The 14,164-nt window shown below is 56.2% G+C and overlaps 1 protein-coding gene across 35 annotated transcripts in view; it reads right to left on the bottom strand.

Annotated features, from left to right (window-relative positions):
• The window catches only part of TBCD (tubulin folding cofactor D), a 189,128-nt gene that overhangs the window by 48,503 nt on the left and 126,461 nt on the right, over window positions 1-14,164 (bottom strand). For 22 of the 35 annotated variants that reach the window (XR_012426388.1, XR_012426390.1, XR_012426389.1 and 19 more), the window contains 2 exons: window positions 5,700-5,729; window positions 1,599-1,684 (listed from right to left, as the gene is read on the bottom strand). The exons of 6 other annotated variants lie outside the window; for them this stretch is intronic. Coding sequence is in view for 19 of the 29 variants with exons in the window: in XM_074021048.1 (XP_073877149.1) it covers window positions 1,599-1,684; window positions 5,700-5,729 (116 nt within the window). In the remaining 10 variants the exon portion in view is untranslated. Of the gene's footprint in view, window positions 1-1,598; window positions 1,685-1,838; window positions 2,105-5,699; window positions 5,730-14,164 lie in introns of those variants that run through there. 7 more of the 35 variants (XM_074021049.1, XM_074021051.1, XM_074021059.1 and 4 more) reach the window with 3 other exon arrangements.

Below are 14,164 nucleotides of genomic sequence, written 5' to 3'. Positions count from 1 at the left end.
GCCTGCCGGTGTGTCCTCACAAGGTGGCATCTGGTCGGCACGCAGGGCCTGGCACCGTGAGGAAGCCAAACACACTGAGGGAAGACATGCCTGGACCCAGGTCTCGTGTTGGCAAATGTTTTTATAAAACGCACACAGCTAATTACATGCAAGTTTTAGGCTGGCTTAGAAACCTCAGCAACAAGGGAAACATGCTAAAGCTTCCATTAGCCGTCAGGTATGTTACCCAGGAAACTCGGGAAAAGGCGGTAGATTTTCCTTTTCTTGAGATGGAATCTCACTCTGTTGTCCAGGCTAGACTGCAGTGGCGCGATCTCGGCTCACTGCAACCTCCGCTTCCTGGGCTCGAGTGATTCTCCTGCCTCAGCCTCCTGAGTAGCTGGGACTACAGGCACCTGCCACCACGCCTGGCTAATTTTTGTATTTTTAGTAGACACGGGGTTTCGCCAACTCCTGACCTCAGGTGATCCACCTGCCTTGGCCTCCCAGAGTGCTGGGATTACAGGCGTGAGCCACTGCACCCGGCCAGTAGATTTTCCACATAAAATATACGGCCAAGTATTAATAGGAAAGAACTGATAAGGCAAAAAAGGACATTAAATGTTGAGGAAAATTGAAAGGATATAAAAATACAGATAGATGTGTTCAAAGATCCTTCCTGGGAAAGAGGTTCAAACGCTACATTTTGAAAATTCTGCCCAGGCTGGTGATGGAGAAACGTCCTTTCTGCACGGTCTACACAGCAGGGCTGTTGGGGAATCGATCTTTAAGGTATTTAATGGTTAATAATGTTAAACATGCATCAGGCATGCTTCTTGTCCTAATTTAAGGCAAATAAATCACTTCATAAAGTCACACCCCACGGCACTCCAGCCTGGGCGACAGAGCTAGACTCCACCTCCAAAAATAAATAAAGTCACATCCTTTCTCGCATATCTGCTGCAATGGATCAACTAAGACAACTGAAGTAACCTCCCCAGTACCTAATTATACAACTACAAAAATGTGATATAATTCTGTAAACTGCAATTAGACGTGCTAAGTATTTGTTTCTAACCTGATTTCTAAAATACCTCCTACTCATTTCATAAACAATCTACAGATAACTTCAACTTCAAAACACTTTCTAGCACCGAAACAGAAAAAGAAACAGTCCCTTCTAATCCAAGATTTCAAACTGGGAAAGCATTTAGGACATCCAGTAGGGAAGTGTCAGGAGGCGGCGCGGCCGTGCTTGCAGCTGCTTCCTGTCAAACTCCAAGCCCCGCACAGAGGCAGCACGGGTAAAACGGGGCGACCAGGAGAGAAATCATAAGCAGGGACAGCACTCACGGCAAGGCCACACTCCTGAAGCTGAGCCCCGCTTTAACACTTGAGTAAATGTCTCCCATCTACCGAGTAAAGCATGAGGTGAGTCCAATCAACATGAAACACAAGTTTTGATAACTGTCCCAATTCCATTTTTAATTTTTCACACAAAAACCACGTTACATTTAGTGGACATTACAGGATGAAAAAAGAAAATGGTGGAAGCTGATTTTTGACATCCAATCTGATTTTAGGATATTCTGTTTTTGTGATATACATTAAAAACTTACCTTATAACCAGGAAACAGTTGGTTCTGTTACCGACAGCAAAATAGTCGGCTGTGGTCAAAATATCAATCCCATGCGGGAAAGTGCCCTAATAAAAAAGTGAAATTGGGGGAAAAAGAAGAATTTGAATGAGCAAAGGCATTTTACCAAGTTCCATCATCACATCCACAGACACTGACACTCACGGACCCTGAGCCCTGAGGCAGGTGGCAAGCGAGCCACACACCACAGACACTGCTCACCGAGGACTTCCACGCCACACTGACTTCCTGACGGGCTCCCTAGACCACACCACGCCCCACGACTGAAACCACTCACAAGGATTTCATCGTTTTCAAACAACTCAAACGTTTCCACTTCGGTATGTTGTAGGAGACCTTTCCTTAAAACATACACCGTAAATGGGCTTCAGGTTTCAACAGTGTTCCAGCCACTGACCTCCACCAGCCCGAGCCCCATGCCACAAAGCTGGCAGGTCGGTGCACACCAGAGCAAGCAGGCCCGGGTCAGGTCGGGGATGCAGCCGCCTGCCCAGTCTGCAAAACCTGGACCAGAGCCCAGGCCTTGCTCCGCTGTCCTGGGCGGGCAGGACGTTGACTGGGGGCAGCCGGCCCAGCCGGTTCTGGGGGGTGGTGACAGCTGACCCCAGAAGCATCGAGGACCAGCAGCCCCCAAGGCTCTGACATGGGAGAGGCGGACCTCCTCCCACCCCACGACAGTCTCCCAGTGGAGCCCCAGTGGAGCCCCAGCTCCAGCCCCGAAGGCTGCATGTTGTTACTGAGACCACTCTCAGGTTCCAGGATTTGAAATTCTGGAAACAACATAAATAATTTCCTAAGAAAATACAAATGACAAACTTTGAACCAAACACAGAAAGCCTTACAGCTATAAACCGCAGCAGGGTTTTTCAAAGGCCTCCCAGGCCTGCCCACCTCTGAGGCTGGGATCCAGATCCCTCCTTGACTTTAACACACTCATCACCACCCTGCACTTCATCATGAACACCTCACACCTTCGTCCGTGTCATCGCTTCGCAAATGAAGTAGCTGAACAGCCAGCTCTCCTGAGAACACCCAGGGCCACATCCCTGCTTTCCGCCAGGAGAGCCGGAATGAGCAGGTACCATGCGGCTTTCTCCCAGCAAATCCTTCCCAAGGGTTACACTGGGAGCTTGGGCTGATGGAGATACCAGAAACTTCTGCCTGAGGCTGCTGGAATCAGTGACAGCACGAGCGTCCTTCACTGAACCGTGGAACAGGGGAGAAACCGGCACCCGAGTGGAGGTGTCACAGCTCACTCTGCGGAAAGACAGCAGGTGCCACAACCTGGGATGTCGCCCACTGGGGTGCAACTCCATGTCCCACATTACGGCAGGCAGGAGCCCAGGGAAACGTCCGGGGCGACCCAGGACCAGGTCTCACTGAGAACAAGAACAAGGGGATTCTGTGACCAGCATCCCCCCCACGGTGAGAACAAAGCAAGACCAACACAGGGGCTAAGGCTCTGTCTGGCCAGGCTGGAGCTGGAACAACAGGCTCCGAGCCGACAAAGGTGGGCTCAGCTGCCCTGAGCCTCAACTTCCCCACCTGTGCAGGGAGGAAGTTGGGGGCCTGGGTGTGGACAGGCCACCACGAGGGCCCGATGGTGCTGGGGGCCCAGACAGCACTCGCCTAGGAGCAGGGTCGTAGGGCTGGCATGTCTGGCAGGCCCTGGACATGGAAGTTGCCCATGGGTTAGTCACCACCTGCTGAAGAGCCCCCGGGCTCAGTGGGGAGAAGGCAGAGACCACTCAGGACCAGAGTCTCCAATTCCAGCCAAGATGAGCCTGGACAGAGAAGCTGGTCCCTCGTCTCTGCCCCCAGCCCCCTCCGTGTCCCCCAGGCCACTCCCCAACCACCCCCCATCTCTGCTGCTGTTACCCAGTAGCCTCTACTGTAAATGCGTTTCTTACAACTTCATTCCAAATCTGTGTATTAGAAACAGCCTTCTCCACATCCAAGGGTTTTTAGGCTGCTTCCCTGCGTGCTACATAACATGTCCGCTCCCATTTGCTTTGCCAAGTTCTCGACCTTTTTCTCAAATGTTTCTATCCAACCTCAGCAGGACATGGCCGTGCGGGCCGGGGACACTCCGGACCTGCGCATCTCACACTCCTGTCAAAGTCTGTGGCCGTGCGGGCCGAGGACACTCCGGACCTGCGCATCTCACACTCCTGTCAAAGTCTGTGGCCGTGCGGGCCGGGGACACTCCGGACCTGCGCATCTCACACTCCTATCAAAGTCTGTGGCCGTGCGGGCCGGGGACACTCCGGACCTGCACATCTCACACTCCTATCAAAGTCTGTGGCCGTGCGGGCCCAGGGACACTCCGGACCTGCGCATCTCACACCCCTGTCAAAGTCTGTGTCTCTTCAGAGTCTGTGCAGCTTCTTCCACGAGGCTCCCGCTACCGTCCGCATGCTGGTCACTATGCCGGATGCTCTGAGACTCACGGGGCTCAGGCTCAGGACTGAGGTGCAAGACTCCTGCACCCACAGGAATATCCCATTTTTTGGCTGCTTGCCTAAATTTAGACCAAGTTTAAAGGCTTTTCCTTTCCCTGTCAATCAATCCCCAACCTAAGCTGCCCCGACAAAGGTAACGGGGCTCAAATCTAGCCACACACATAGGGAAGCCGGTCAGCTCAGCTGCAGGGCCCCGTGGCTCCCTACGCGACCGGCTGCTCCTCCCAGGAAGCGGCATCTGGGAACCCGGAACAGAGTGTGACGGTGGAGTGTGCCCCAGGCCCACACAGCGTGGTCGCCACCCCGGGCTCTGGCCTCAGCACGCCCCCTCCGGCGGGGGCTCTGGAGGGGTTGGAAGCCCAGGAACAGGGAGACGGCGTCTCCTGGGCTGTCACTTTCCAGGAAGCTGGCAAGTCCGTCAGCTCAGCTAAGTGGTTTCCAAGAAGCTCGTTCTTCCTCACAGCGGCCGCACTCTCCACTCAAAAGCCCAAACCTCATTCATGTTCTCCTCGGCCTGTGCGGCTCTTGCTGTCTGCACATCCAGGCTGCCCTTCCTAGGCTGGTGTCTCTTCCTAATGAACTGGCTCCTACCAGGGCTCAGGGCTCTGAACACATGCAGACCCCACGGCACCCCAAGGACACTGGGTGGGCCTCGGCCACCTCGGGCCAACAAGAGGAAGTCACGCCCCTTCCTGGGCTTTGTCTACAGAAAGCCGCCCACACCACTCGTGCCAGGCTCCTCGAGAACCATTTCAATAACATGCACAAGTCCTCATCCGCCCGCCTCTCCAGCTGACGCTGGCGTCCGGCTTTTCCTCTGGACTCATTTGGCCTTGATGCTTCCACTCCAAGTCGGACATCTTTGCCTGGAGGGTTCCCCACAGGTCAGAAAGGTCCGCAGGCCACGTGCACACCATCCACCCCACACGACCCAGCCACAGCCCAGACCCCAGCTGCATTTGCTTTGCTGCCTGGGAACTCCAGAACCTTCTCGGCTGACTTCTCTGGGAACCTTGCTTCCCGCCCAGGTCCAGCCCAGACCCTGGTCCGCTCTCCGGCCTCTGTCCCACTCTCCTGCAAGGCCCGACCACACACCCAAGATGTGACGTCATCACACAACATGAATAACCTGGGCCCCCATTCACAGGTGAAGCTGACCAGTGACCAGATGTCAGGGTCAGAGAGCACAGCAAAAGCAGCCCCAGCATGACGAGGGGTCGTGGGGTCCACAGCTCCTGGGAGCTGGCTTCTGGGCCCGCCTACGGTCCGGATGAGGCACGCGCTGACGTCAACAGAGTCAGCTCCTGCTCTGTGTGGGATGAGGCGGGGTCAGGTCTGCGTCCCTGCAAGGCCAGCCTGGTCCCAGGGACCCGCCCCCCCCTGCAGAGTCACATTATGTGGCCCTTGGCAACACGTAAAGCACAGCTTTCCGGCCTGTGTGTGCAAACTGCTGTACGTGCAGGTTCCCGGTGACCCTGCCGCTGATGTAGCCACACCACACCTCACAGTGCGAAAAGACACCGGGGTTATGGCTCTCCAGATTCCTACCTGTAAACCTGCAGGAAGCTTTTGGAATAAAGGTGTTTAAAAGCAGCCATACCTGTCTCCCCACATTCTCCTGGAAGGCGGCCTGCGGAGCAAAGAACAAACACAGCAGGTAAGCGAGGTCAGCTTCCGCCAACACCAGAGGCAAGTTCAGAACAAACAGCGCAACGTCAATGACCCACGGCTTTATTTTTTAAATAAAAGCCCTCGTTGTTGGCTGAACAGAGCCTCAAGGTGTGTCACTCTGTTTTTACGTCCTGGTGCTCTTTAAAACCACAATTTAAGAATTCAAGTTTATAAACTCAGATACATCCTGAAAACTGGCCTTTACCACTGAGCCTCCCAGCAGCACCACGCGGAGGCCCCAGCTGTTAAATCACAGCCCAGAGCCCCAACACTCTTCCTCAGGAGCTCTGTGAGGCAGCTCATGGTCACCAACTGGCACCGCGTGCCGCCCTCCAGGGAGGGCGCTCTGCCCACACCCATGGCACAGTGTCAACAGGCCGAGTCCCAGGCCGGGCACAGGCCCAGAGCAGGGGCTGCTGAAAAGGTTGAAATGTGAACTTCAACAGGATGAAGTGCTTCCAGGAGGCCTCTCATGTCCTCCCCACACACCCTGCCCTCCTTAGGCGCACCAACCAGGTAGAGCAGGTTACCTGGGCAAGGTGACAAACACACTTCCCTTCCCATGTGTCACCAGCTGGTGCCCCGTCCTTCCCAAAAGCACCTGGGCTCAGAGTTCTCGGGGCTGGAGACACAGGAGACTTCAGCATCACAGGAAGACCCAGCAAACGGCACACACGCCACACCACACGCGCCACACCACACACGGCCACCAGCACACACGCCACACCACACACGGCCACCAGCACACACGCCACACCACACACGGCCACCAGCACACACGGCCACACCACACGCGCCACACCACACGCGCCACACCACACGCGCCACACCACACACGCCACACCACACACGGCCACCAGCACACACGGCCACCAGCACACGCGCCACACCACACGCGCCACACCACACACGGCCACACCACACACGGCCACACCACACACGCCACACCACACACGCCACACCACACACGCCACACCACACACGGCCACACCACACACGCCACACCACACACGCCACACCACACACGCCACACCAGCACACACGCCACACCACACACGCCACACCACACACGCCACACCACACAGGCCCACACCACACACGCCCACACCACACACGCCACACCAGCACACACGCCACACCACACACGCCACACCACACACGCCACACCACACATGGCCACACCACACACGCCACACCAGCACACACGCCACACCACACACGCCCACACCACACACGCCCACACCACACACGCCACACCACACACGCCACACCACACACGGCCACACCACACACGGCCATCAGCACACACGCCCACACCACACACGCCACACCACACACGCCACACCAGCACACACGCCACACCAGCACACACGCCACACCAGCACACACGCCACACCACACACGGCCACACCACACACGGCCATCAGCACACACGGCCACACCACACACGCCCACACCACACACGCCACACCACACACGCCACACCACACATGGCCACACCACACACGCCACACCAGCACACACGCCCACACCACACACGCCCACACCACACACGCCACACCACACACGCCACACCACACACGCCCACACCACACACGCCACACCACACACGCCACACCAGCACACACGCCACACCACACACGGCCATCAGCACACACGGCCACACACACGCCCACACCACACACGCCACACCACACACGCCACACCACACACGGCCATCAGCACACACGGCCACACCACACACGGCCACACCACACACGGCCACACCACACACGCCACACCACACGGCCACACCACACACGCCACACCACACACGCCCACACCACACACGCCCACACCACACACGCCACACCACACACGGCCACCAGCACACACGGCCACACCACACACGCCACACCACACACGCCACACCACACACGCCACACCAGCACACACGCCACACCACACACGCCACACCACACACGCCACACCACACATGGCCACACCACACACGGCCATCAGCACACACGGCCACACCACACACGCCACACCACACACGCCACACCACACACGCCACACCACACACGGCCACACCACACACGCCCACACCACACACGCCACACCACACACGGCCACACCACACACGGCCATCAGCACACACGGCCATCAGCACACACGCCCACACCACACACGCCCACACCACACACGCCCACACCACACACGCCACACCACACACGGCCACACCACACACGCCCACACCACACACGCCACACCACACACGCCACACCACACACGGCCACACCACACACGGCCACACCACACACGCCATACCACACACGGCCACCAGCACACACGCCATACCACACACGGCCACCAGCACACACGCCACCAGCACACACGCCACACCACACACGCCACACCACACACGGCCACCAGCACACACGGCCACACCACACACACCCACACCACACACGCCACACCACACACGCCCACACCACACACGCCACACCACACACGGCCACACCACACACGCCACACCACACACGCCACACCACACACGCCCACACCACACACGCCCACACCACACACGCCACACCACACACGGCCACCAGCACACACGCCACCAGCACACACGCCACACCACACACGCCACACCACACACGGCCACCAGCACACACGCCACACCACACACGCCACACCACACACGGCCACACCACACACGCCACACCACACACGCCCACACCACACACGGCCACCAGCACACACGCCACACCACACACGCCACACCACACACGGCCACACCACACACGCCCACACCACACACGCCACACCACACACGCCACACCACACATGGCCACACCACACACGCCACACCACACACGCCACCAGCACGGGGTGAGGTCAGGGAGGCTGGCAGCTTCAGGGAGCACGCGCTGGAGAAGCGACCTCCTGCCCGGCAGGATTCCTGCCAACGCTCGCCTGGGGGCTTCCTGAGAGCAAGGCCGAGTGAGGGCTGCTGGCAGGTGCACACACAGACGGGCACCAGGTAAGGAACCGAAACACAGCCACCCAGGGTCTGTGCCCCCAACCCCAGGGAAAAGGCACAGACGCACCTGCCACCTCTGGCCAGTCACACAGAAACCAGACATGCAGGTGGTTCCAAGGCAGACCCCTGGGCTGGGCTGGAGATGGGCGGAGACAGGTGCTTCGCGGGGGGCTCCCGTGCAGCTCTTACACCGGGAGGGAAGAGGCCTGACTGCTGCCGTTTGCCATTTTGTGACTTTTGAGATAAATTCAATAGGAAAGTAAGAAACAAAACCCGTCAAAAGGCAACGCAACAAAGATATACTCTGATGTTAATATAACGCACACTATTTAGGAACACATGTACTATTCCAGTGGTATCTAAAAGATGTTTTAAAAATTCAAGACTTATGTGGAAAAGCACAAGCCTTAAAACAGGGAAAACAATCCTGAAAAAGCAGACGCCGGGAGGCATCGCCCTACCCAGTGCGAAGGCTGACGACGCGCAGCAGCGTCACAGCACAGCCCGTCACACGGTGCGCGCTGGCGGAACAGACACGCAGACCAACCAGCAGAGCAGAACACACGGGACAGCATCCCTGGGACCCGGTGAGGCGGAGTTCCCAGACCTTAAGAAAGTCTTCATGTCTTACAAAGCACTAAAACATGATCCACAAAAACAAAAAACTGACCAAGACCCCAGCAGAATTAAAAAATTAAAAACTCTGCCCTATTAAAGAGGATGGAAAGATGAGCCACAGACTGGCAGAGAGCCAAACACAAATCCAACACAGGACCAGAATCCCACATATGTAAAGAGTGCTCAAAACTCAACAACAAAAAACAATCCACTTAGAAAATGAGTAAAGACCTGAGCAGACATTTCACCAAAGAGGAGGTACAGATGGCAAGTAAGCCCGTGAAAGATACTCCGCACCACCAGGCATGACAGAAGCGCAGGGAAAGCCCACAACAACACATCACCACATGCCTGTCAGAAAGGCCGACACAGAAAACGGTGGCCACATCAGACACAGGCGAGGACAGAGAAAGGCAGGGCTGCTGACAGGTGGTGGTGCGAACGTGAATGGAGCAGCTGCTCTAGAAAGCAGTTTAAATGTCCAACTACCACGACCCAGAAACTACTGGCATTTATCCCAGAAAAATGGAAGCTACACTCACACGAAAACCTGAGCACGAACGTTTACAGCAGCTTAAAGACCAGAAACCATCCTGATGCCCTAACACATAAACGGTCACACAAACCACGGCACCCCCAGCAACAGCAGCTCGGGGCAGGTCTCCGGGGAGCTGTGCCGAGAGAAGAAAGCTACAGCCTTGGAGGCCACAGAGTTCATTTACACGGCATTCCCAAGATGACAGAATAGGCAACGGAGAGCCGACCAGTGGCTGCCAAGGGTCAGGAGACGGAAACAGCAGGGGCTGTGGGCAAAGCAGGAGCACAGGGCCTCTCGGGGAGATGGGGCTGCTCTGTATCCTGACTGTGGTAGTGGATACATGAATTTGTATGTGATACAATCACACAGAACTAAACGCGTGAGCGTGCATGGTGCACACACGCACACACACATGCACACACGCACACATGTGCCCTCGCACACACATACACACACGTGCGCACACACGTACACACACACGGGTACGGGTAAAACCAAGGAAGTAGGAATAAGGCTGGTGGGTTGGCTCAATGTTCATGTCTAGGCTGCGATGTTCCACTGCACTTTTGCCAGATTTTATCATGGAGGCAATGGTGAAACACGCATGGGCTCTCCCTGCATTAGTCTTTAAAACTGCATGTAAATCTCTGCCAGGCGCAATGGCTCACGTCTGTAATCCCAGCACTTTGGGAGGCTGAGACGGGCAGATCAGTTGAGGTCAGGAGTCCGAGACCATCCTGGCCAACATGATGAAACCCTGTCTCTACTAAAAATACAAAACGTAGCCAGGCGTGGTGGTGCATGCCTGTAATCCCAGCAACTCGGGAGGCTGAGGCAGGAGAATTGCTTGAATGGGGGAGGCGGAGGTTGCAATGAGCCAAGATCGCACCACTGCACTGGGAAGGAAGGGAGGGAAAAAGGGAGGGAGGGAGGGAGAGAAGAAGGGAGGGAGGGAGGGAAGAGAGGAGGGAAGGAGGGAAGGAAGAAGGGAAGAAGGAAAGGAAGGAGGGAGGGAGGGAGGGAAGGATGGAGGGAGGGAAGAAAGGAGGGAAGGAGGGAAGGAGGGAAGGAGGGAAGGAAGGAGGGAAGAAGGAAAGGAAGGAGGGAGGGAGGGAGGGAAGAAAGGAGGGAAGGAGGGAAGGAAGAAGGGAAGAAGGAAAGGAAGGAGGGAGGGAGGGAAGAAGGGAGGGAGGGAGGGAAGAAAGGAGGGAAGGAGGGAAGGAAGGAGGGAAGGAAGGAGGGAAGAAGGAAAGGAAGGAGGGAGGGAGGGAGGGAAGAAAGGAGGGAAGGAGGGAAGGAAGAAGGGAAGAAGGAAAGGAAGGAGGGAGGGAGGGAGGGAAGAAAGGAGGGAAGGAGGGAAGGAAGAAGGGAAGAAGGAAAGGAAGGAGGGAGGGAGGGAGGGAAGAAAGGAGGGAAGGAGGGAAGGAAGGAGGGAAGAAGGAAAGGAAGGAGGGAGGGAGGGAGGGAAGAAAGGAGGGAAGGAGGGAAGGAAGGAGGGAAGAAGGAAAGGAAGGAGGGAGGGAGGGAGGGAAGAAAGGAGGGAAGGAGGGAAGGAAGAAGGGAAGAAGGAAAGGAAGGAGGGAGGGAGGGAGGGAAGAAAGGAGGGAAGGAGGGAAGGAAGAAGGGAAGAAGGAAAGGAAGGAAGGAGGGAGGGAGGGAAGAAAGGAGGGAAGGAGGGAAGGAAGGAGGGAAGAAGGAAAGGAAGGAGGGAGGGAGGGAGGGAAGAAAGGAGGGAAGGAGGGAAGGAAGAAGGGAAGAAGGAAAGGAAGGAGGGAGGGAGGGAGGGAAGAAAGGAGGGAAGGAGGGAAGGAAGAAGGAAAGGAAGGAGGGAGGGAGGGAAGAAGGGAGGGAGGGAGGGAAGAAAGGAGGGAAGGAGGGAAGGAAGAAGGGAAGAAGGAAAGGAAGGAGGGAGGGAGGGAGGGAAGAAAGGAGGGAAGGAGGGAAGGAAGAAGGGAAGAAGGAAAGGAAGGAGGGAGGGAGGGAGGGAAGAAAGGAGGGAAGGAGGGAAGGAAGAAGGAAAGGAAGGAGGGAGGGAGGGAAGAAGGGAGGGAGGGAGGGAAGAAAGGAGGGAAGGAGGGAAGGAAGAAGGGAAGAAGGAAAGGAAGGAGGGAGGGAGGGAGGGAAGGATGGAGGGAGGGAAGAAGGGAGGGAAGGAAGGGACGCACTGCATATAAATCTCAATTATCCCAAAATAAAAAGTCACAAATAAGAGGTCAGACACTAAATATCCAATGAAATGCTGGATGAAAAGATTTAAAATATTTTCAGTTAAATGGGGGCTTTAAGGGCCTTTACTTTAACTGTCAGTGAACAGGGGCCCCATCCCCACCCCCCTCCTCGTGATGAACAAGAAGCCACGACCACCCCGTCTCTACTGCCCCTTCCTTCCCGGCAGGGGACACGTCTTCCTGGGGACACGTCTTCCTGGGGACACGTCTTCCTGGGGGCACGTCTTCCTGGGGACACGTCTTCCTGCCACGTCAGCGCCTCTGGGGACACGTCTTCCTGCCACGTCAGCGCCTCTGGGGGCTGCTAGACTCCTTCCGACGCGCAGACAAACCAGCGCTCAGCCACGGACACAGTTGGAACGGTTTTCACAAACTCACTCACACGCTGACTGCCCGAGCCGCCGCGCGAACGGCTGGAACGGTTTTCACAAACTCACTCACACGCTGACTGCCCGAGCCGCCGCGCGAACGGCTGGAACGGTTTTCACAAACTCACTCACACGCTGACTGCCCGAGCCGCCGCGCGAACGGCTGGAACGGTTTTCACAAACTCACTCACACGCTGACTGCCCGAGTCGCCGCGCTCCTGCCAGTGCTGAGAACCAGCTGCAGCACCTTCCTCACCGCGTCACTGGGAGGGTCACGAACCGCGGGATGCACGACCGCAGCCTCTGCTGCCGTGGCCGATCTCGACATGGGAACACCAAGGCGATGCAGGGCGTCTAGAGTTCAGGGGCAAGGGACCGTGTCCAGCCCCAAGGAGGGACGGGACTTCAATGCCTTTCACTGCTGCCTCCTGGCCGGTGCCGAGGAGGCCTCGGGGCCCCCAGGGGTGACCTCACCCAGGGAGACGGCGAGGAACAGGGACCCAGCGGAGGCAGGAAGACCGAGACCTCGCCCAGGGAGATGGCGAGGAACAGGGACCCAGCGGAGGCAGGAAGACCGAGACCTCACCCAGGGAGACGGCGAGGAACAGGGACCCAGCGGAGGCGGGAAGACCTCGCCCAGGGAGACGGCGAGGAACAGGGACCAGGGAGACGGCGAGGAACAGGGACCCAGCGGAGGCAGGAAGGCCGAGACGTCTTTATCTGAAAGCAGCAGCTCCACAGCTGGAAAAAATGATTCCCAGTGCTGAGGCCCTCAATCCTCACATTTCCTAATAGGCTTCAAACAGGGAATCTTTTACCTTTGGCTGTTTTAATTTTGCAAGCTACTGGGTAAGCAAGGTGCACTCTGGTGGTATTTACCAGAAAAGATTTATTGCCAGTTTAAAGGGATTTTAATGTGAAAAAATGATTTATATTATTTCACCTCATATTCAGGGTTCACAGAAGCCTAAGTAATTTTATTACTGCTTCCCATGAAATGTCTTAGGTTGCAGTAAAGAAAATCTAAAAGCTTATTTCTAAGTACAGATTTAACATAAAATTTTATTATATTTCAAAGTCTTACAATTACTGCCTCTGGGTAAATATCAAGGCAAAAATGTGACGACTTCCCGAAAAAATTATGAGGTTTTCTACTGACACTGAAGACAAAACAGGAGCAGCTTCAGGGGCAGAGAAGAGCCTCTGAGCACTCCTGCTGAATTCTCTCCAGTTTTAAAGGACCTGAGGCAGAGAAAGACTTCTCACTACTTCAGGACACAGACGGCAGGCAGAGGCCACCGCAAGCTACACAAGATGACCAGAAAGACTGAAAGGCATCATCCGAGCTCCTGCACGTGAGAGAGAAAACCAGCTCTGCACCTGCACAGTCCCACACACTGCAGGGCTGACAGGAAATCCTCACCAGTCCCAGCACCCCTTCCACCTGGCCCACTGGCCCCCGAGTCTGACAGTAACGGAAGCGTGAACAGCTCCCTCAACAGGTTCCCACTAAGCCAACGATGCTGAGCCTGGACACAGAGTTCCAGCAGCTCGAGCCCATGAGGATGGGCCCACCCCATCACCAAAAGCCAGCCTCACCCCTCCCTCTTTCTCAAA

The sequence above is a fragment of the Macaca fascicularis genome, chromosome 16 (assembly GCF_037993035.2).
Source record: "Macaca fascicularis isolate 582-1 chromosome 16, T2T-MFA8v1.1".
In the NCBI taxonomy this organism is placed as follows: domain Eukaryota; kingdom Metazoa; phylum Chordata; class Mammalia; order Primates; family Cercopithecidae; genus Macaca; species Macaca fascicularis.
Note: the sequence above shows the minus strand (reverse complement) of the source record. Positions and strands in the feature narration are given on the sequence as shown.